The following is a 22,693-nucleotide window of genomic DNA, read 5'->3' on the forward strand; positions in this document are numbered from 1 at the left end:
GGTGGCGACTGCCCCGTGTCATGGTCGAGGGCATCAAGGCTCTGGGCCCTCTCGCCCAGGACCAGGGTGTGGTCTTGGCTCCGGGCAGTCTGTGGGCCTCTGCCCGCAGCTCCTCTGTCCTATGGACTAGTCAGGGGGGAGCAGAGGGTCGGAGCCAGGTCTTCCAGAAGGTTCTTAAAGCTGAGTGGGGTCGCTAACCCTGATGCCCAGTGCTCGGCAGGGCTGGCTGTGCGGGTGCCTGGGTGGGCCCAGCCCTGGGTGTCCTGGTGGCCAGGGCTGCCCCGTCCTGCCTGGCATAGCTGTGCCCACACGTGAGCTGCCCCCCTCTGAGCCCCCTGAGTGTGGGGGGGTCTGCGTTGCGTGACCGCCAACCCGGCCCAGCTGCTGGCTTCACGCGTCACAGGGGGCGTCCTTGCTGACCTCTGCCTGCCTGACGGCTTCTTCCCACGCACAGAGGCAGTAATGAGACTTCAATCTGAACCATCAGGAAACCGTGAGACAAGCCCATCGCCGCCAGGCAGGCCTCTGTGCTGCATCGATGCACCCCTGGACCTTGGAGCCCAAGGGGCCGGTGGTGGGGGTTCCTGTGGTGGCAGCCCCGTGACTGGTGTGACTCACGGTCCAGACACAAAGCCCTGGGCTGCCCCCGGGGGCTCGGGGCGCAGCTGACCCACGACAAGTGCCAAAGGCCATAGGCACGAGGAAGCGTGGACTCCCGGGCCGGCTCAGCGCGATCCCGACCGCAGACAGAGCCAAGGCTGCGCGCTGGCTGGGCCCGAAACCACCAGGCCCAGCTTGCTGGGGTTCGGGGGTGCCAGGCAGAGGCTGCAGACAGAGGTCCCGCGGCCATGCGGGCGCCTCCCCGTAGCACAGGCCCCGGTCGGTGGCCCGCGTGGCCCTTTGCGGAGACATCTCTTGTCTTAAAGCAAATCCCTTTTCTTGTTGAAAAGGTGTAGCTGCTTCTCGGTGTCCTCGTGTGGGATGCGGGGAGGGGAAGCCGGGTAGGTTTGCGTTCGTGCTGTCGATACCACGAGATCATGGGGTGGGCTCGTGCTTTTTTTTATACGAGGACGATCGCACCGTTGTACTTGAATGTGGCGTGCACTGAGGCAACTGGGGTCCCAGCAGATCAGTGGGGCATGCGCGGGGGCGAGGTCGTCCCGGAAGAGAGGCTCCCGCCGCGCTGCCGCCTGAGTTCGCAGCCCGGTTTCTGAGACGCACGCCCTGAGTGCCAGGCCGCCTCCACCTGCTGGATCCGAGACAGGCAGCCTGGGGCTGGACCGGAGGAGTGAGGCCGGTGGGGGCTGCAGGTGCCCCCCCCCCCCATTCCTGCTCTCCGCCGCGGGACCGCCTGGCCCCCTTCCCAGTCCGCATGGTCCCGCAGGTGAGGACATGTTAGGTGCCCCAGCTCCTGTTCCCGGTGGGATTCGGCCGCGCTCACGGGCCCCGATTCAGGAGGTGTGAGTCTTTGGCGTGTCACATCCCTTCCTGCCAATTTTCCAGCCCTTTCAGACTCGGGTGGGGGCTGGGGGGCCTCACCCCCGGGCCCGGCCAATTACTTCATTTTGCTTCAAATGGCCAATTGTGCAAAGCGACAAAGGCCCCGCCACGCTTCCCAGTGGTTCCCAGGCGGGCTTTGGAAGCTCCAGCGAGTGGCGGCTGCGCCCGTCCCACTGCAGGCGGCTGGCACGGTGGCCGGGGCTGCGGGACAGGGCCCAGGATGCGGCGCGGCTCCTGCCAGCGTCGCCTTTGTTACTCAGATCAGAGCCCAAGTAAATCTTTAGCGCAGCTGCTTCCAAACACGGGAAACCACAGAACAGGATGGAGGTGGAGTAAGATGCGGTGATTTCCCCCCGGGGCTCGGAGGCCGTGCGAGCGTGGGTGAAGCGACCCCCGGGGTCCACACACTGGAATGAGCTGTGAATGTGCCTTAGCCACGAGCGGCTCCTGATGGCGGGGGAGCCTCTTCCAGCACCTGTACCCTGAGCAGACCTTTCCTAAGGGGTCCCGGCGCCCCCCGCGGCTCGGTCCTGCCCCTTGGGGTGCGGCTCTCAATCTGATCAGAATTGTTACCAAAAAACATGTCAGTTTTATTGAGACAGGAAAAAGTGTAAACATATTTTTGTGACTTAAGACTTTATGAAAGATGAGACACTGGAGATTTTTTTAACAAATGTCTATTTATTAATGTTCGGAACACTGGAATTACAACACGAGAGAAGAGTCTGCAATAAATTAAGATTTCTCAATCGGCTTCTGCTGTGCTGCTTCCCTCTCCGCGCCTGCCTCCTGGAGCCAGCGGCACAGGGGCTGTAGACAGCAGGCGGAGGACAGGCCCAGGGAAGGAGCTGTACTGGAACTTTCTATCCGTTCTCCTGACGCAGTCACGGTCGGGATGGGCAGGCCCTGTCTGGGGTTTCCCAAGATCTGGCTCTCGCTCTCACGGCAGGCCCTTCCCTCACAATCAGGGGACGTCGGGGAGGGGTGCGGCCTGGCAGCTGGGTGCCCCTCTGGGAAATGGCAGGGGGACACGTGTCCCACTCCTCAGCCCCAGCCCCTCGGACCTCCCTGGGGTGTCCTGAAGGCCACCTGGGGGTACAGCCTGGACAGGGCCATGGAGAGACCAGACGGCTGCTGCTGAGTCTGGTGCAGTGTACGACGACGTGACCTTCCAGGCCAGTGGCCCCGGGGGCATGTGGAGGGAGGGTGGTGAGGGGTTCATGCCCTGCCCCCCAGCTCTCCCCAGGGGCCGTGGGTGGCACTGGGCTGGCTGCCCTTCCTCCCTGCGGTTCCAGCTGGTTCTCAAGGTCGGCCCTGTGCGGAGTGGACTGGGCGCTGTGGGGCCTCCCCAGCAGGGCTCATGGCTGACACCCGGCTCCCTCCCGGGCAAGGGGCCCAGCCACCAGTCAGGGAGTGGGCACCGAGGCTGAGGCTGGGGAGGCTCTCTATGCCCTGGGGGGACAGGGGGGGGGTGGCTCAGGCTCTGCCTCCGCTGGCAGCTGGCCCCCCAGGCAGAGTGCCCCCAGGGCCGCCTCCTGTGTCTAGATCACGGCCCGGGGGCCCCAGATGTGACTTGGGATGTGCTGGCCCCTCCCCACCCCTTCTAGCCCCGGAAGCCTCCTGCTGGGGGGGGAGACCCGGGGCGCTGGCCTGGGGAGCAGGCCACAGGGAGGGGCTGCAGCTCCGGGGCTGGCACCGCTCCCTTGTTAGAATGGCGTAGATGGCAGATGCTTTGCTCTGGGCGCGGCCCCCATACCTGATCATCACTGGGAGAGCCTGTCTACCCCCGCCCAGGCCCCACTAAGCCAGCGGCGAGGCCTGGCCCAGGCCACAGGGCTGTGGTACCGGGTCGAGGCCGGCCTCCCTTCCTGGCTGCTCCAAAGCGCACCACGTCCTGACAGCAGGACCCCCTTGGACAGAGGCCTTGATCAGCCAGCCCTCCCGCCCCCCAGTCTGACTTCCCACACCTAGCCCTTGTCCCTGCGGCCGTATCCAACCCCACAGCCCACCTGGTCTCCCCTTCCCTCCCACCCGCCTGTCCCCAAGAGGGATTTTCTGCCCCAAACCTCCAAGCCTCCCTCCTGGTCACAGGGAAGCCCTACCTCTACTGTAGCCCTCTGGGGCCTGTGACCTGCCTTTGGGGGGGGTGGGGGGCTTAGGTCACTGGCACCCAGACCCAGGGCCAGTCCTGTCACCACCGGAGGCCCTGAAGGTGGGGCCCATGAGACAACCTTGCCAGGTGCTCCTCTAGCAACCCTGTTGCTAACTCTGGTCTAGAACATTCTACCCCCAGGTGACAGAGAACCACACTTCCAGCCCCCAGAGGCCCTGAAGCACTAAGAATGTGCTGGGTGAGAGGCTAGTGAGAGATGGGAGCCCAAGCTCTGTCCCAGCACCCAGAGCAGGTGGCTGGGCCCTCGGGGCAAAGTACTAGAAAGCCTGGAGGGGCTGCCAACCACAGCCCGCCCCCAGGGAGCTGGAGGCAGTGGAGCACAAGGACTGCCTCCCCTGGAAAGGCCAATTTCCTGCCTGACCCAGGTGACAACCCCTCCCACAGCCTGCCTGCACTGAGGACAAGGGAGAAGCAAAGCCCGGGACTTTGCATACCGCGCCCCCCCCCCCCCCCAGGCCAGGCTGCTGCCCAGCAGAGCCCTGTGGCCACATACACCCAGGGATGGTCACGCCGGGACTCCACGGAGAGCAAAATACCCTGAAACAGACCAAAGGGTGCCGCCCATGCAGCACAGCTGGCTCGAACTTCATTCTCCAAGCGGCTCCTGGCCTGACCTGTGCCCTCAGCACAAAATATACACAAGCACACACACCCAGGCTGTGGTCTGAGCATGTCCCCCAACGGTCACATGGGGAACCCCTAAATTTCCAGGGTGATGGTGTGAAGAGAGGTGGCCTCTGGGAGGCACTGAGGTCGGGAGGGTGGAGCCCTGGCCAACAGCACTGTGTTCTTGGAAGAGGCCCCCTAAGACCCTTCGTCCTCCTGGCCGTCTGCGAACCACGGGGGGGTCTGGCCCACCACGCCAGCGCCCCGACCTCGTGCTTCCAGTCTGCACCGCCGTGAGAGGCTGTGTGTAAGCTGCCCCACTGGAGGGGACAGAGGCACCCACTCCGGCCACCAGCCCCCTCCTCACTGGGATGAAGCCCCTCAGTCCTCCTGTTTCCCATGTGACCGCAGCCAGGACACCGGGCACTGTGCGGGGAAGGGGTGGCCTCTGCGCAGCCGCCTGCAGGAGGCCCCGAGGCTGTGCCCCATTGCGCACCTGCAGTGTCCCACCATCACTCGCCGACTGCCACAGGTGAGGCACTGCGAGAAAGGGGGGCTGTGTCCCTGCCCGTTGGCGCCTGAGGCTTCCGTCCCTCAGGAGACCCCCGTCAGACTCTGTCCCAGACAACGGTTTTATTGGATGCTGTCCCCGAGGCCTCCTCTGCAGGCCCCCTGCGTGCATGCAGGGGGGAAACCTTCCCTGAGGCATGAAAGAGCAACACTATAAATGGGGCACTTAGGGCCCAACCCTAGCCAGTAAGTCCTTCTGGCCAGAGCACCAACTTGGAGAAGACAGGGTTGGCCTCTCTAGGGCTCTCCCTGGCTCTGGAGGCTTTCTGGAACCTTGGCCAGCCCGTATAGAACTGGGGCGGCAAGAGCCAGCCCAGCTCCCCCCAACTCCTCCAGCCCAGGCTCCACAACTCCGCGTCTGACCCCCGGGTGCTCAGCAGCAGCTCAGCCTCCATCAGAGTGCAGGGCCCAGCCCTGGGCCGCTGCCTGGGCTGTTGCTGGGGCCCTCGGTGGCCACTCTGGACTTGCTCTTGCCCTTCTGGAGTACGTAGGCAGACGGCCCCAAGCGAAGGATCTTCCCACTGCCCAGACACTCATCCCCTTTGTAAAAGACGGCAAACTAAAAAGGAAAGAGGCCCAGGTCACAGCAGCGGGGCCCAGCCAGGCCCACCAGCAGCCAGGATGCGGGTTCGTAGCTGCTGGGCTGGAGGGAGGTGGGGGGCGGCGGAGGGCAGGCCAAGACGGGGCAGCCAGGCCCTCCCAGTAGCCAAGCAGGACCAGGCATCACTGGTGCGGCTGGGAGGGGCAGGCTGGGCACAGAGCTGGCTCGGCTCCCACCCACTCCACCCCTCAGCCCCCCACCCCGCAAACCGGGTGCTCCAGTGGGGAGAAGGGCAGCCATCCCTCCCGGGCATGAAACCCACCGGCCAGAGCCCTCTCAGCCACACGGGCACTGACGAGGGACAGCCGAGCAGGTGCCGAAGCCCATCTTGTACACGAGGCCAGGCTTGCCCCACTCACCTGTCCCAGGGCCAGGGCCCGCACAGCCTTCACAGCTGTCACCCACACCGTGCCGTCTTGATTGAGGGTCAGCACACAGGGCACTGGGTAGAAGAGGGGGGGGGGTCCTTGGAGGGGGCACTGGCCTTTCCATGCATGGCCAGTCCCAGGTCTCACACGCCCAGCCCCCGGGGGTAGGGGGAGCACCAGGCAGCGGGGGCAAGAGCTTCTCCGGGAAGCTAGGGGCAGGAGCCATGCGGGGCTCAGCGCCACCTGCTGCCCTGCCTGCCACACCTGCACCTCTGGAGCTGACCAGGGAGGCCACTCTGGGCCTCAGAGCCACCCAGCGCAGGCTCCTTGGGAAGGCAGGTGAAGAGGGGGTTCTGAATATGTTATGCAATCCGAGCCAGGGGGACATTCCGCCCCAAGTCCAATGATGTTCCTACACTGGGGCTCCTCTGAAGGGACCCTCCCACTCAGTCACCTAGCGCCATCTGGTGGCGGAACCGGAAGTGGCACTCCATCATTTTGTCCCGGACCAGGGCGGCAGGGGGCTCCTCCGCGATCCAGTGCACACGGTTGGTCCGGAGCAGGTCCCTGTAGAGAGCCGGGTGGTCTGTCCGGGGGGCCTGTGGAGCAGATCGCGCGGGTCAGGACCCCGAAGCCCGTGGCAGAAGGGCCCCCACCCCGAGCCGCCCACCGTGCTTCGTTGGTAGCAACCCTAACAGCATGCTCACTGCTGACTGCAGTGTCTGCCACAGAAATGCGACAGCCCATCCCCCAGCGTTCTGGTCCCCACTCTGCACAGGAGGGAAAGTGTCTCGTCACAGTCAGCACTCTGCCCACGAGCTCCAGGCTCAAGTCTCCCCACCTGCCGGGCATGGGCCCACCATGCAGCTGGCCTGTCTCAGAAAGGTCACCGCAGGAAGCCCATCAAACACCGAGTGGCTGGGGAGGAAGGGACAGGGCCGGCTCCCAGGGGGCTGTGCTGAGGCCATTTGCCTCTGAGGCTCCTGTCCCCAGGCCCCAGCCAGGGATACCCACATGCGGACAAACGTCAGTTGATGACATATTGGTCTTCTCAGAGCAAAAGAGACCACTGAAATTTTACACTAAAATCACTTTAATTCATGCATGAGCACAACCCGTTATGCCTACAGCTCTTCTCGGAAGGACATGCCCCAGAATCAGCAGGCCGGGTCTGCTGGCCTCACTGCCTATGTCTAAGACAAGGTCCTTCAGCTTTGTGACAGAGCACGGGATGGCACCCAGCTCTCTTAAGGCAGGGCCTCTCAACCTTGGTATGACGGGTCTGAGACCACATCATTCTGTCAGGGAGTAGGGGCTCTCCTCTCCTGTGGGATGTCAGCAGCACCCCTGGCCTCCACCCATCAGATACTGTAGGGACACCACCAAGTGTCCCGGGGTACAGGGCAAACTCCCCCGCCTTGGCAAAGCCCTGCTCTAGAGCCCAGGGATGGTGTCCTAGGTCACAGTGGTTCAGGGCCTCACGGGGGCACACAAACCAGTTTGGCCCTGGCTCGGCCACTTCCAACTGTTCAGCAATGACTTGCAGGAGCCAATGATGTGCAAGCCCCGTCCTAAGCACCACAGGGCCTTCAGCCTCTTTTGTAAAGTCAGAAAAATAATCCGTATTCCCAGCAATTAACATCACGATTACTAGTGTGGCCAACATACAGTAAGACCCTGATAAGTACCTTCAACAAAATCCTTCTGGTACCTTGGGCCAATCCCAGGAGGACGCAGAGGAAAGGCAGGGATGGTCCATCAATCACTGCTGCTCTGTAGGACTTCACCAGCCCTGCCTGGTCTCACAAACACTGCTGGTTCTGCCAAAAACAGACCTCCGTCACCTGCCTAAAAGGCGAGCCCAACTCACCACAAACACGTCGCCCTTGGTGCCGTCCTTCTCCACCACATACCAGGGCTCGCGGAGACCACCTATCTTGGCTCTCTGGCCCAAAGTATACAGGAACCAACCTACGGGAATACAGTGTCTCAGTGGGTTGGCACCAGCTCCATCTCAAACACCACACCCCTCTTAACGGGGAGGAGAGGATGAGGGGCAGCAGTTGGGAGGCTCTGCCAACCACTGAGAGGTAGCCAGGAGGGGCTGTGTTCTCCTGCCGTGAGCATTAGTCCTGGCCAAGCCAATGAGCTCGTCCCATCCCTTGTTCAGGCCAGGTGAGGCTGTCCCCTGCACCCCGAAAGGAGCAATTCCAGCTGCCAGACCACCTAAACCAGGAGCAGCACAGTTCCTTTAGAACGTGGACTGGGCATGGCTCGAACCCATGAGCCCCTGCCTGCTGAGTGTCCACTACTGGCCCCTCCAACATATGAACCACACTGGGGCCGTGGCATTGGGCTGCCCCCGCTTCTCTGCACATCCCCATCCCTGCAACAAATATGACAAGGCCAGATGGCTAAGTCCTGCCCTCCCTAATGGCATTAGTACAGACAGGAACAACCTGAGGGATCACAGTGCCCTGAGCCAGACTGCCAGAGGTGCTGGGAGCAGCCGGCAGGCCTGTCCCCAGCAAGGCTGTCACCTCCTCTGTCTCAGGAACACATGGCTTCTCCGCTTCGCTCCCCAGGAGCCCGTGACATCCCGGCCCAGCTCCCTCAACAGGACAGAGGAGCCATCTGCCCAAACCAGGTGGGGGATTCCAAAGAACCACTTGTGGCCCTGTCTGTGTGTGAGCACCAGCCCCTGTCCCTCCAGCAGGCCAGACACAATCTGGGTCAAGCCCTACCTGGTCCCCAGTCCCTGAGGATGCCCCGAGGGCACAGACCCACCACCAGGATCCCAACACCTGCCGCCCTCCCGTCAGGCTGTGAACGCCGGAGCTTGACTTGTCTATCCGTACACCAACCCAGTGCAAACTCACAGTGCTCCCAAAATTGTCTGTGCAAGGGCAACACCCCTGCCTTATAGGGAAACCCTCTGATCCGTTTCTTTGTCCTAGAGCTGGAAGTTCACACTCTGAATTCAATCAAACGAGCTTCTCTCATCAGGGTGGACTTTTCTGTTCTAATATTTTCTTTTTACACAGAAGATAATTCTATTTACAGGGACACAACACATCACTAGGTAGCGTCTTTCTGAAGTGGAAGGCATCCCTCTTTATTAGCTGCAATGCTTCACAGAGACCACACATAACACTCGCAGCCAGCCGCCCCCACGTTCCCTCGTGCCCCTGTGCCCCAGCACACGGGCAGGTTCAGAGCTGACACTTGCCCCACGACTCAGGGAGTTTATAACGAGAAATATCCTGAGGTTGTGTCTCACCTTTGTGTGTTCCCAGAACTTTATTGTCTTCAATAGAAATAAATTTACCAGGTCGAGGCTGTAGATACTAAAAGACAAGCATGTCCTTACTAAGCGATCCAGGTCCAGAGCAGAAACGTGGCTCCATTCTTTTGCATCAAAGAATACTTACCTGAAGAATGAAATTTTCAAAATTTCTTTTACCAACAAAACAGATGCCCATGCTCTGAAACAAAAGGAAAATCGACTGTGAGGTGAAGAAAGAGGCAGGTAGTTCCTGCATGAAAACTAGCACCCAGACCTCCCCGGGCCTCGCCACCTGCCCCGAGCCTCCTGGGATGCAGGCCTGGCTTTCCTCAGCCAGCACCCACAGACATCAGCCATGCCCACAAACGGACCTCGAGGGGTTTCAGAACATCTCAAACTCCCAGGGGCTACTTAAGGCCCCCAAGCCTGGACCTGGTGAGTGAGCTAGCAGGGTGACAGCATGGCCACCTCGGCTGGGTGTGGTCCCTGCACTGAAGACCGTCAGCCCAGCCAGCCCAGGAGAGCGAGCTGCAGCTGTGCAAGCCCTTCAGACCACTGTTCGTGAGCCACGGAGGAGACGGGGGCCAGTCGGGCCAGAAGCCAAAGCATCCACAGGAAGGTCCGAGGAAAGAGAGGGCTCCCTCCAGGTGATCTCCTCTAGCCCAGAAGACAAGCAGGAACGTGTGCTCCTGTCACATGGCTCTCTCACCTGCTCTCTGCTTGTGTCTGAGACGTGGCTCCCTCACCTCCCACCACAGAGCCATACCCAGAAACTGAACAGGTAAACAGAGGAACAGAGATGACGGGTAAACGGATGCATGGAAGGAGATCTTCCTTGGGGACAATGACTTGCTGATGAAAAGCACGTGCTCATTCCCAGGAAGACAAAAAATGAAAAGCACGTGCTCATTCCCAGGAAGACAAAAAACAAAGCAGCAGCCTCAGCTAATGGTGACCCAACCCGAGGTGGCCCGACCAGACCGAGCACACCAGGACCATCTCCTAGCACTAGACGTCTGCCACACTGGCTTCACTGTCGTTCCAATGCCCAGGCTCTCCTTGCCTCTGGGCCTTTGCACACGCTCTTCCCACTATCAGAACTATCTCCCCACAATCCTCTTGGTGACACTAAATCTTATCATCCCGAGGTCTCAGGTTGAATTAAATGTTAATTCCTCGGAGCCTGTCTTAGGGTCTAGGCTGATCTAGTTAGAGTTCACTGGCATCTCCTACACATGTTCTAATTTCCCCATGACATGTTTCATGTCTGTCTCCCTTTCCTGTGAGCTCCATTAAGGCAGGACCAAGGGAACCATGTGCTCCTCACCCTATCCTCAGGGGCCAGCACAGCCCCCAGTACAGGAAGGCCCTCGAAGAGGAGAGGCTAGATGAGTGCGTGAAAATGGCAGATCTGCGTGAGGGTAGTGACAGAGCCCGAGATCAGGGCATCTTGGGGCCCGGTCCCCAATGCCCTGCCTTCCCCTGGCAGGCTGGGCCAAGAGCACTCCAATGAGCCAGCCAGGCTGCTGTGAAAGCTGCCCACCCAGAGTGGGGCCAGGGAGACGGAAGGGAGAAGTCGAGTGCACCTCCTACAGAGCATGTGCCCCGGGGTGTGACCTGATGTTGCATCCTGGGGAGGAAGCACCCGGCCAGGGCACCGCGTCTCCACAGACCGTGGCCACGGCGCGGCAAGTGTACCTCACTTTGGTCCTACCTCCTTCTTCTGAAGCACGTGATGGAGTCTATTCTCAGCAGCTATTTTCTTGACAAAATCTTTCGTTAGCCCCCCCAGAGGGAAGAGGGTTCTCCGCAGAGCATCTTGGGAAACCTGGCTGAGAAAGAAGGTCTGGTCTTTAAAGCTGTCAGCTGCTTGAAGAAGTTTTACCGCTGCCAAGAGTAAAGAACAGAAGATGTTGCGGGAATAAACATAACGGCACTTGGCTCTGAATCACGTCTTTCCATTAGATTACCCCCGGTCTGTCAGAAGCAGAAATCAATACTTAAAAGCAGACCGCCAGGAAAACAAACAACACCCATGCTTGAGGGGAGAAAAGGTCCCACCCTGAATTGATCGGCCATTAAGAATAATTTTACGTGATAGGGAAATTTATTCCAGTTCCCACTCGGGTTACGGTATCTCACCGATCAAACAGTGCACAGCCCTGCGCGTAGAGGTGATGTGACACAGGCCTGAGACACACACAGCCGGGCGGGAGAAAGCAGGACGAGAGGACCCCCAGAGAACCCCAGGAAGGGGACGGAGGGGGGTCAGCCGTGCTGCTCCCCACACCCCCCCACCGCCCCAGGCCCAGCTCCAGCCTCAGCACCTCTGAGCTGTTTCCTTTCCCAAGCAAGCAGGTTCTGTTCAGAGGCACGTGGACATTTGCCAGAAGCTCCTCCACGACCTCTCGACGCCCTGCACCATACAGAACCGCCTCTGGCTAAGGCCACAGCGCAGAGGTGTCCCTGACCTTGAGCCCGTGACACCATCAGAGGCCCGGCACCACCGCTGGGCCACATCGGACCTGCCTGGCCTGTGCCAGGACTGCCACGATGCAAGCACCAGGCTGCTCACGCTCACTCACACACTCACGCTACACGAAAGGAAAAGCAGGGAAAGCTACACGAATTCTCAAGACCAGATGCAACGCTGGGAGAGGCCGCTGCATATCACCCTTGGGGCACTACACATGTGCCTGTCGGCCTGGCATGGTCACGGGGAGAACACAGGCTCTGTGGAGGGCACATTCTCCACCTGGGACCTCAAATGTGATTCTCACTTTAGCCATGGGCGGTTCGATTATCCCCATTTTACAGACGAGGACACTAAGGTTGAGATCAGTGAGGAGGCTCAAGAGAACGGTGCACCTGGGGTCTAAGTCCTGGTCCAAAACGTGCTATGTGCAGAGCAACACGAGCAGTCAAAATATGACAACCAGCCAGCCAGCCAGCCAGTCACCAGGCAAGCAGACTCGTCTACCCAGGGCTGCTTTTTGTTTCAGAAGGAAGCCCGGTCAGGCTGCGCACGGAGGCCTCAGGACACCTGGAGCTGCTGGGTTCTCCTCACGGTTCCCAGTCATTTAAAACAGACTCCAAATCTATTTTTTAAAAAGGAGGCCAGCAATCCTAAACACAGAGAGAAACACAGGAGGATGTGCCAGTGCCAAGGACTCCATTCACGCACCCTTGCAATCCATCTGCAGTCAGGCCAGCATCGTGCCCACTTTGCGCAGTGAGGCCTCATCCTCGCCAGGCCTGGGCCCAGGAGCGCTGGCTCTGGGGGCCGACCAACCCAGGCCGGGCTCTCTGCTGCCCCGTGTGCTCGGCCCCCGTGTGCACTCTGCCCCAGGACCCGGACCCAGGCGCAGACCAAGAGGCTCCAGTCCAGGTCTCCAGGGCAACTAAGAATTAAATAAAAAGCTCCAGTGTGCCTAGAAAACACGCTGAGGACAAAGACACGCTTGTATTATTACAACAACGCCACATTAAAATTACTCAACAAAACACACGTCAAAGCAATCAGAGAAGTTTCAGAGCGCCCAAGGCCTCACATAAAGGTCCAGACAGGTCTGGAAGGCAAACCATTTTCTAGGAGATAAGAAAAAATGTCTATTCAATATGGAAATAATTCCTTTGGCTACTCAGGACCCTTAAGTCCATGTTTACTTGGTGAATTGTGCTGTGGAGTTCCCAAGCAGCAGGCCTTTGCGTTCTTCCCAACAGAGACGATTCTGGGAGAGTGGTGCCTAGGGGTGTGAAAGGTGGCCTCTGGAGTAACGGAGAGGGGGCGCCAAGGAAACCTGTCCTCTCTCTTGTATGGATTGGAGGCCCTGGCAGCAGGCACAGTGGCTACAGGCAGCAGAAGGAGACCCTCCCAACAAGGGAGGGAGTGCTATCCCTGTCTGCATTCAAGTCGGGAAGGTCATCTGCACACCCTCTGCTGTGAATGGGGGAGGGATTAGGACAAAACCAGGGCAGCCAAGCACCCGCCAGCCCCCTCAGGGCTCACACAACACAGCAGACTACCACATGATCGCTGCGGCCTTCCTACCAGCTCGGTGCCACGCAGGACAGAATGGGCCCGGGGCCGGGCACACAGAAAGAGCACAACTGTAGAGCTGGATGGACCTGGGCGGAGATCCAGCTCTGCTGCCCAAGGCCCCCCAGTCAATGGCTCCCTGCCTCGGTCCCCTCACCTGCCAGCTAGACAAGCAAACCCAGCTCTGCTCTCAGAGGGGCCAAGTGCCTGGGCTTTGGGGAAAGAGGGCAGGTGCTGCAAGGCAGGCAGGCAGCAGGCCACACTGTGAAAATGCCAGCCCTTCAGCAATCCCACAACGAACGAATCTTCTTGCTCAAGCGTGGCTCTGAGCCTGTTCTGTCTCTCCCTTTGCAATGACACGAATTCCTCTTTTCTACACACAAGTGTACACCAGGACCAGCCAGCAGCATCCCTGATGACAGCTGGGCATTCTTCTAGAAAGGTGAAACCTGGCTCCGTCCAATGATAATAAACCCGATTTGTGTACACAATCTCTGCAAACACATCTTCCACCAGGCCTGAATGTCAGGCAGGTCCCAGCACCTGGGTCACACTGAAGTACGCGCACTTAGTCTTGAGCCCTCGAGAACCTGATGGTAAGTGACAGGGCCTCTGAGTCCTCCAATAATCAACACGTACTTCCTCAAATATCATGGGAATCTTTAAGCCACCCGCAGGGTGAAAAGACCTGGGTAATAAACCACAGATGCAGGTTCCAGCCAGGCCTCAGCCAGGCGTCCAACCAGCACTACCCCTGGTGCCCGGCCCCAGGCTCCACGGGGAGATGGCCCTCCTGGTAACTGTGCTTTTCAAAACCAGCAAGCTGGTCTGGAACACATTAAGACCCAACAGGTGTGCTGGGATGATGACCCACTGCCACGCTTCCAAGTTAAGTTCCTCTGTGCACTAAGGTCTGACCCAGGCACGTTCACTTACCATTTCTAACTTCAAATCGATTTCTGAAAAGCCCTTCTGGCTTCCTAATGTGCTTCTGCTGAAAGACTTCCTCATCTTCCAGTGAGGTTCTGGCATAGTGACCTGTGGCGACAGCATCTGCTCCTGGGAAGTTTTTAAAAACACAAGATCAAACTTGAGACTCGCATTTGCTGGCCATGGCCATCTCGGGCTCGGGTGTCTCAGGAACGTGCAGACACCAAGCCTTGAGCTGGACTATCTCCACCGATGGTCCACCTTCCACTCAAACAGGGGAGCCAGAGCGCAGAGACCACCCTGCCCCAGACACTCTGGTCTACAAGTGGCCTTGAACTCTCCACTTACATGGATACAACCTTGCTACAAGGTTTCACTCCAACTATACCAACCTTTCAAAAGTTAGTATCTATCCGCTCCTTGACTCTAGCTTAGAAACACAGATACGCACACAAAGACTTGGAAAATTGAAAACACCAAAACGTTCAACTCCAGGAGAATATGAAGTTAAAATGCCATTGCCATTAAGAACAGCATCACTTATGAGGATAAATTTTTCATGACATTGTTAAGTAGGGAAAAAAGTAAGTAATACTATGATCCCATTTTATTTAACGTACAGAAAAAGGTTAAGAATAGGGAAAAGCCCATTCCTTTGATTCTGGGAATTGAAATGACAGACGTGTCTCCCTATTTTCACTCTGTGGTAGTTTTAATTTTCACCGCAGTAAAGGATCATGCAGCATATTCCATTTCTTCTCTCCACATTACACAAAAAAGCGAAATAACCTACCAAGGCACAATCAGTTCATAATCTTTTTTGTGAACATTCCAGATATTCAGTATCACAAAAGACTTTTTTAGGGAGGGGGCAGCAAACTGAGTCCCTGCCTCTCTGACTAGACCAGCTCAGAGTAAGACAAAAGAAGCAATGAGAATTAACCGTTGAGGGCGCCTGGCCAGGTCAGTCAGAGGAGGGTGCAGGCCCTGATCTCAGGGGTCATGAGTTCAAGCCCCATGCTGGACACAGAAGCTTACTTAAAAAAATAAGTAAATAAACATTTTACCTATTAAGAAAAAAGAGGGGCAGCCCCGGTGGCGCAGCGGTTTAGCACCGTCTGCAGCCCAGGGAGTGATCCTGGAGACCCTGGATCGAGTCCGTCAGGCTCTCTGCATGGAGCCTGCTTATCCCTCTGCCTGTGACTCTGTCTCTCTCTCTCTCTCTCTCTCTCTGTGTCTCTACGAATAAATAAATAAAATCATTTAAAAAATAAAAAATAAGTAAAAAAAAAAAAAAAAAAAAAAGGGAAGTTCTAGTAATACTGGTCTGACGTGGAAGCCATCAGCTACAACTAGAACAAGCAGAAACCACCTCTGCACAGGACCGGGCTCTCCAGTTTGCCATCCTGCATTCCCTGCCCTGAGGCAAATTCTTAGTGATAGATTTAAACAAAAGAAAAATTAACTGTTGTATATGGACTACCTGAGAAAGCACATTTGGGACCTCACTGAATCTACTTCCTTCAAGAACAACTACTCATATGAACCTGTCACCCCCTTCCCGAATAAATGAGATAACACAAGCCCCCTGACATGGCCCACCAGGGCAGACACCTGTGTTTCCTGACACCCCCAACCATCAGGGGACGCCAGACTGTAGGCAGCTGAAGCCCCAGACCCGCTCCTCATCTCAGATAAGGATGGATTATTGAACCTAGTCAGCAAACTCAGAATCACCTCTACTCATGTTCAGTTCTGCTATTAAGTCATTCAAATGCATCCAGACTTCTGGAGCCTTTGTTGCGCAGGTTTCACTGTGGCCTGTGAAGCAGGGTCTTGTCACCTCTTTACCTGCAGGGCCCTGTGTGCTGGGTCTGCAAGCCTGCTGTGGGCCTGCCTAGGACACGGTGGCAGTGCTGACAGGACACTACTGCACCACTGGCAATGGACAGTCACATTAATACCTCTGGGCACGTGGCCAGACAAGGCAGGGTGAGCCACACGGGACAGAAGCAACAGAAAGGCCAGAATCCAGAATTTTGGAGACGACAGGGCACAGAAGTCAGCTTGCAGGCTTTATGGCAGCGCAGCAGTGGACACCACAGGCAGCCCAAGCAAGCAACGTGGCCACACAAAGGAACAAGGATGCCCCTATGGGCATATGAAGAAGAGGAAGGAGAACCATCAGAACAAAGTCTGCAAGCCAGTTGTCTGCGGGTAGCAGGGCAATGGGCTTTCCGAATAGAACACTAAGGGATGCCTGGGTGGTTTAGGTCATGACCCCGGGGTCCTGGGATCCAGCCCCGCATCGGGGCTTCCTGCTCAGTGGGGAGTCTACATCTCCCTCCCTCTCCCTCTGCCCCCCAACTCATGCTCTCTCTCTCACTCTGCTCTGTCAAATAAATAAAATCTAAAAAAACAAAACAAAACACTAAAATGTGGCTTCAAATCCAGGGAAAGAGAAGCCCAGAATCCAGAATAAGACACAGACACAGACTTGTTCTCAGGGCAGAGCAGAAAGCCACCCTGGAAACACGATAAAAAGTCTCAGGAGGACTAGCCAAAAGGAGGACTACCAGCAAGAAACAAACGCTGACTTTCCTGAGCTCTAAATAGGGCTCGTGAAATCTCCGCTAAGTATAACTATGCCGGAAATGGAGCTGCTCGAGCAAAGCTGGACCTGCAGGCAAGGTCCAGTGGCCCCAATATTCGGCTCTCTGCCTGTGACCCCTGCGTTTCCTCAGGACGTTTGGTGCTCTGAACCTACAACACAGTCCCCACACCTGCGAGGTCCATGATGAAGACACACTCCCTCCTCCCTGTGACCCTGTCATTTGCATATTGCCAGAAAGTCCTTTCTTACTCAAAGAAATACAGATTATGGTTTTCACTACTTCCTTTCTTTCTGAAGATGAAACTATTTATGAGAACTTGGCTCCTGGCTATCTCTGAAAACCTTATGATTTTAAAAAGATTAAATGGAAATAGCAGAACAACTTACCAAGATTATCCACGGCATAATGAAAAAAACAACTGAATTTGATGTGCTTGTTGCAGACTATGTCAGGATTGGGAGTCCTTCCTTTTTCATATTCACTTAAAAAATCACTGGAATAGAAAAAAAAAGATTTTCATTTCTAAGTGTGAAACATTCCTCAAAAAAATAAATCTGTAGGGGCACCTGGGCGGCTCAGTCAGTTGAGTGCCCAACTCTTGATTCTAGATCAGGTCATGATCTCAGACTCGTAGGATTGAACCCCACATCAGGCTCAGCAGTAGAACACAGTCTGGCTGGGATTCTCTCTCTCCCTCTGCCCCTCCCCCTACCCCATGTGAGCTCACGCTTTTTTTAAAAAAAAATATTTTATTTATTTATTTATTCATGAGAGAGAGAGAGAGAGAGGCAGAGACACAGGCAGAGGGAGAAGCAGGCTCCATGCAGGGAGCCCGATGCGGGACTCGATCCCGGGACTCCAGAATCACGCCCTGGGCCAAAGGCAGGCACTAAACCGCTGAGCCACCCAGGGATCCCCATCAAATAAATAAAATCTTTACAAAAAATAAAAAATAAAAAAAATAAAATAAAATCTTTAAAACTATATTGGTTAAATTACTTAGTTTCTACTTGTCTTACCAAAGCTATAATTTTCTGTAAAATAGGAGAGCTTCAAGAAACAGCCTCTGTCAGTGTTTTCATCAAGCATTTGTGTAAAGCCAAAATCTATAATAATGTTCAGACCTGGATATAAAGCTCACCTGCCACTCAGACTCAGCAACCATTCCGTCTCCCCAAAGGCTCACAGGATGTGTAGGGAGGGGATGGGACTGACTCAACTCCAGCCTCCCCTGACTTCATCAACAGAGGAAGTCGTGGGTGAAGAGCATGCTGGAGTGAGAGCAGGAATACAATGATCCAGAGCTGCAATTTGGGGCTGTATTAGCCATTCCACATTCCTGGCCTAGGGACCCAAGGCAGTGGGCAAATAAATGCCAGCAAATACTTCTCCAATGTGACTTGCATACCTCTGAGGACCAGCTTCCAGGACACCAAGCATCCTAGTGTACTGGACCCCTGCTCTAACAGGCTGAATGACTAGACATGGGAGGAGGATGGCTCGGCAGCAAGTTCATGGTCTCAGAATCCACTTTAGGAGGATTATGGTGTCTGTTCCAGGAGTTTAAAGTGAGTATTAACGGGTGAGGGGTGCCCAGCTGGCTCAGTTGGAGGAGCATGCAACTCTCAATCTTAGGGTCAGGGGTTTAAGCTTCGCATTGGGCGTACAGATCACTTAAAAATAAAATATTTTATTTTATTTTTTAAAAAGATTTTATTTATTTATGAGAGAGAGAGAGAGAGAGAGAGAAAGAGAGGGGCAGAGACACAGGCAGAGGGAGAAGCAGGCTCCATACAGGGAGCCTGATGTGGGACTTGCTCCCGGGACCCCAGGATCATGCCCTGGACCGAAGGCAGGTGCTAAACCACTGAGCCACCCAGGGATCCCAAAATAAAATCTTTTAAAAAGCAAAAGTTAAAGGATGTATTTTGAGTATCTGTGATCATTTTTCATTGAACCTAAAGCTTTTTGTTCTACAATGGTTACAAACAACAATGCTGACGCTGACTGAGAGGGTGAATGTACACGGAGTCATAGGCCACATGTGCAGCTTCAACTCCAGCAGGCAATGCCAAACTGTGTTCCTACCACTTCTCAATCCTCTCAGAAAGGGAGGAAACTTGTATGGCTCCTTATTTCAATTGTTTAACTGTCAGAAAGTTGTCAAGAGGTTCATGAGAATCCAGGCTTTACTCTCGCTGTGTGTTCACAGCCACCAGAACATTTTCTAAGAAGTGCTGAATGAACATGAAAGAGGCTGAACGTTTCCACTGGCTGATGAAAATCATGTTAACCATTTCCCAAACCGCTTCACGGAAGACAGGTCAGTGGCATCAGTAAAAACCACGGAGCACAGCCTGCTCGGCGAGGGGACAAACCCTGCCTGCACCCCACCAGGGAGACAGCAAGACGGAAGAACATCTGCACTCCGACCCCTGAAGGCCAAATGGGCCTTGAACAGAAGAATTCAGAAATCTCTGAGCTAGAGAGTGTTATCAGAGCAGGGAGCGTTCGGAACGATGAGATCACGGAGCACAATCCCAACTCTCCCCACGGGCGACCAGGATGAAACTAGGGCAGAGGGCAGACTGGTCAAAGCCCACCCGGGCTCAGTTAAATGTGAGTCAACCTCCAAAAGATCACATTCACTCGCATACTTGCCAAACCTCGTAGTCAAGGGTGAGGTTTAAATTCACCTGGATTTCTTGCTATCACCTTAAACCTTGCAATACTCAAAGGAACCCCCAAAGCAGCTTTTCCCGCCCACCCAGATTTGATGGTGATGCTCTCCCTGACTATCTCTCTCCTGCCTCCTACACTCACTCTCATCAGTCACCAGGCCCCACAGCACGGCTTCCAAGTGAGACCCGAGAGCCTCCATCAGAATGAACGGAAACCCTCTCTACTTCACTGTTATTCTCAAGAGCAGATCAAACCTCACCTCTTCCATGAAGCCTTCCGTCAGGAAGTCTGCTCCATATGACACATTTCTCCCTCCTCCGAACCTGCAGCATTTTCATGAAGTCACTGGTACTTCCCACACGCCGCTCCCCAGTTACCTCTTTTGAAGGAAACGTGCTCCTCCCCGCCAGGCTGCAAACCCCTACAGAATGGAGCCATAGCTTATCCACCTTTATGTCCCCAAATGCACTGTGCCCAGTACAGAGTAAGCACTTAGAGGTCACCGTTAGTATTATGTCAGGTTTTTAAAGTCTTTGCGTTTCGTGTTTTCCTGAGGCGTGCAGGGAGTGGATCACCTCATTCTTTTCCCCAGAAGCCCCTACCTGCTGACCTGCACAGGCATTACTGCTGTGTGGTCAGGGAAGACCTGGCCTTAGCTCTCCCACCCTAAGTTAGCAGCAGAAACAATGCAAGGCTGCTCATAAACCATTAAAGAGACTTCAAGCAGGTGGCACAATAAATAAGAGGCCGGGTACTCTGGGTCCTCCCATACGCGGTCTCTGGCACCACGGCCAACAGCCTGGGCTGCATGTCACTTGCCTGGCCGCCATGGCAGTCCCTCCCTTGGAAAGGCAGCACAGGCTACCAGGAAGCCTTCTGCGCCTCTGAACGGGACCCACCTGAACACGTCATTCCAGTACTCCTTCACATAGGACACCTGATGGAACGGGATGTCTAGAATCTGGCAGACCCTGTAGGCATCTTCACAGTCTCTGTCAGCAGTGCAAACTCCATGTTCATCCAGCGTGTCCCAGTTCTTCATGAATACCCCTGTCACTTGGTAGCCTGGGGGAGACAGCAGGCACCAATCAGAGTCCATAATCAGCCCAGGATGAAAAGGCAGGAGTTCCTGAGCTCCCAGGAGCTCCCGGACACGCCCCACTCGGCATCACCATCCGCGGGTTCTCCCGGCAGTGCCTGCATTGCTATGTGGCCTTTGGAGTGACTCCCATCTCCGTGCCAGCCACTGGACTCGGGGGCCGGCCGATGGGCCCACAGGCTCCCTCCCTAAGCTCCCACAGCGCTCTGTAAACACCTCTGTCATCGTGGTGCACTGCTGGATGGCAACTGTTTGCCCGCGTCCCCCAGGTGAGCTAGAAGGCGTGTTTTCATCTTTGTGTCCCTGCCCCGTGTCTGCACAACGCCTAGCACACAGGAGAGGCTCTGCAAAGGAGTGCTGACAGAAGACCAGGAAGTCAACACTTTTCAGAGCAAACAAAAACCACCATTCAGTTATGGGAAAAGTAAACGAATTTCAAAAGTTGTTGCCAGTCATCATGTACAACATAGACTCTTAAGTCATCACACAAGAAGACAATTAAAATCTGGACTATTTTATTACAAAAGCAATACTATGTATCTCTTGATCTATTTTTTTCCTCTTTTTTAAAAAAAGAGTTTGCTTATTTGAGAAAGAGCGAGTACACGCACAAGCGAGGGGAGAGAGAGAAGCGGACTCCCCCTGCTGAGCAGGGAGCCTGATGTGGGGCTCAGTCCCAGGACCCCGGGAACATGGCCTATGCTGAAACCAGATCCCTGATAGATTGAGCCATACAGGCACCTTTTCCCTCTTCTAACAAAGTAGCCAACCAAATACCAGCAGGACCAGCTCTTAACTTTGCATCATCTTAGAGGACTACTCAGGTGCCTACCCTGCAGGAGAAATGTTTTTTTTTTTTTTTTTAAGATTTTATTTATTTATTTATTCATGTTAGAGAGACACACAGAGAGAGAGAGAGAGGCAGAGACACAGGCAGAGGGAGAAGCAGGCTCCATGCTGGGAGCCCGACGTGGGACTCCATCCGGGGACCCCAGGATCGCGCCCTGGGCCAAAGGCAGGCGCCAAACCGCTGAGCCACCCAGGGATCTCCAGGAGAAATGTTTTTTAATGTTTCTTCATGTGTAGCCTCGATGTAACAAAAACCAAGATATTGGACTAAGAGGTTTTAAGTCAGTACTCCAAAGCCCAGAGGTTCAGAGTTAAACCCTCTGTCCCACTGCCCTGCACAGAACGGGAGCTAAACCAGTGCTTGCAGGAGAGAGAACCCCACATGTGGCTTTAGAAATCCACTCTTCTGGGCAGCCCCGATGGCGCGGCGGTTTGGCGCCGCCTTCAGCCCAGGGCGTGATCCTGGGGACCCGGGATCGAGTCCCGCATCGGGCTCCCTGCATGGAGCCTGCTTCTCCCTCTGCCTGTGCCCCTGCCTCTCTCTCTCTGCCTCATGAATGAGTAAAATCCGGGATCCCTGGGTGGCTCAGTGGTTTAGCGCCTGCCTTCAGCCCTGACAGGGCGCCGGGGCTCGGGGTGAACGCAGCGCGGCCCCGACCCCGGGCGCGCGGGCTCGGGGGGCAGGCAGCGCGCGGACATTCCGGGCGCGTCTCGCCGCGGGGCCCGGCAGGACCAGGACCGCCCCCGGGTCCGCGCGGACGCCGCCGTCACTCAGGCCGCAGGTCGTCGCAGCCCCAAGGCCGGGGCGCCCCCTGCACGGCCCGGGGAGCCGGGCGCGGCCGCAGGCCCCGAGGAGGGGCCGCTCACCTCTCCGCCTCAGCAGCAGCGCGGCCACGGCGCTGTCCACCCCGCCGGACAGGGCGCACACGACGTGCCGCGCCGCCTGCATCCGCTCGCCGCCAACCTCCCGCAACCTCAGCCGCCGCTTCCGCGCCGCGCCGGAAGTCCCGCCCCCGCCGCCGCGGCGACGACGACGCAGACGCTGCCCGGCCGGACACGTGCGTTCGCGCGCGGCCCTCCCGTCCGCCCGGGCTTCCGCTCCCGAGGCCCCGCCCACGCGTCCTGCGCGCGCAGCCCTGCTCGGGCTCGCTGCTGCGGCTGCGCGCGCCGGCCGGGGGCGGGGCCGGCGTCCGCTTCCAGGGCTCCCTGCAGACGCGCTGGCCGCGGGCGTGGGCGCGGAGGTCGTCTGGGGGTGTGGCGGGGAGCTGGGTTCTAGGAAGGGGGACCTTTAGGCGGGACAGCGAAGTGACCGCATCTAAGTTTAGGAAGGTTTTTCATGGCTGCCCTGTGCAGAGGACGAGCCGGGAGCCTGGTG

General features: G+C 56.5%; 2 protein-coding genes across 6 annotated transcripts in view; one reads left to right on the forward strand and one right to left on the reverse strand.

The window, feature by feature from the left end:
• Nucleotides 1–2,249, forward strand: part of CELSR1 (cadherin EGF LAG seven-pass G-type receptor 1) — a 134,153-nt gene extending 131,904 nt beyond the window's left edge. The window contains exon 35 of the mRNA XM_041754704.1: nt 455–2,249. Coding sequence (XP_041610638.1) covers nt 455–479 — 25 coding nt within the window. The 3' untranslated portion in view covers nt 480–2,249. The remainder of the gene's footprint in view (nt 1–454) is intronic.
• TRMU (tRNA mitochondrial 2-thiouridylase) lies at nt 2,162–22,338 on the reverse strand. 5 transcript variants are annotated; one of them, XM_041754700.1, is made up of 11 exons: nt 22,186–22,338; nt 20,270–20,435; nt 17,075–17,181; nt 14,080–14,202; nt 10,819–10,991; nt 9,250–9,303; nt 9,099–9,165; nt 7,689–7,789; nt 6,273–6,417; nt 5,810–5,892; nt 2,162–5,408 (listed from the first exon to the last, which is right to left on the reverse strand). In XM_041754700.1, exons 1-11 carry the CDS (start codon nt 22,265–22,267, stop codon nt 5,244–5,246), a joined length of 1,266 nt encoding a protein of 421 aa, XP_041610634.1. In that variant the 5' UTR covers nt 22,268–22,338; the 3' UTR covers nt 2,162–5,243. The 5 variants fall into 5 exon arrangements, with proteins under 5 accessions (XP_041610634.1, XP_041610637.1, XP_041610636.1 ...); XM_041754703.1 differs by lacking the exon at nt 22,186–22,338 and having other exon boundaries at nt 10,819–10,932; nt 20,270–20,408; XM_041754702.1 differs by lacking the exon at nt 7,689–7,789 and having other exon boundaries at nt 5,232–5,408.
• Between the last annotated feature and the right edge of the window lie 355 nt (nt 22,339–22,693).

This window comes from Vulpes lagopus, chromosome 5 (assembly GCF_018345385.1).
Source record: "Vulpes lagopus strain Blue_001 chromosome 5, ASM1834538v1, whole genome shotgun sequence".
In the NCBI taxonomy this organism is placed as follows: domain Eukaryota; kingdom Metazoa; phylum Chordata; class Mammalia; order Carnivora; family Canidae; genus Vulpes; species Vulpes lagopus.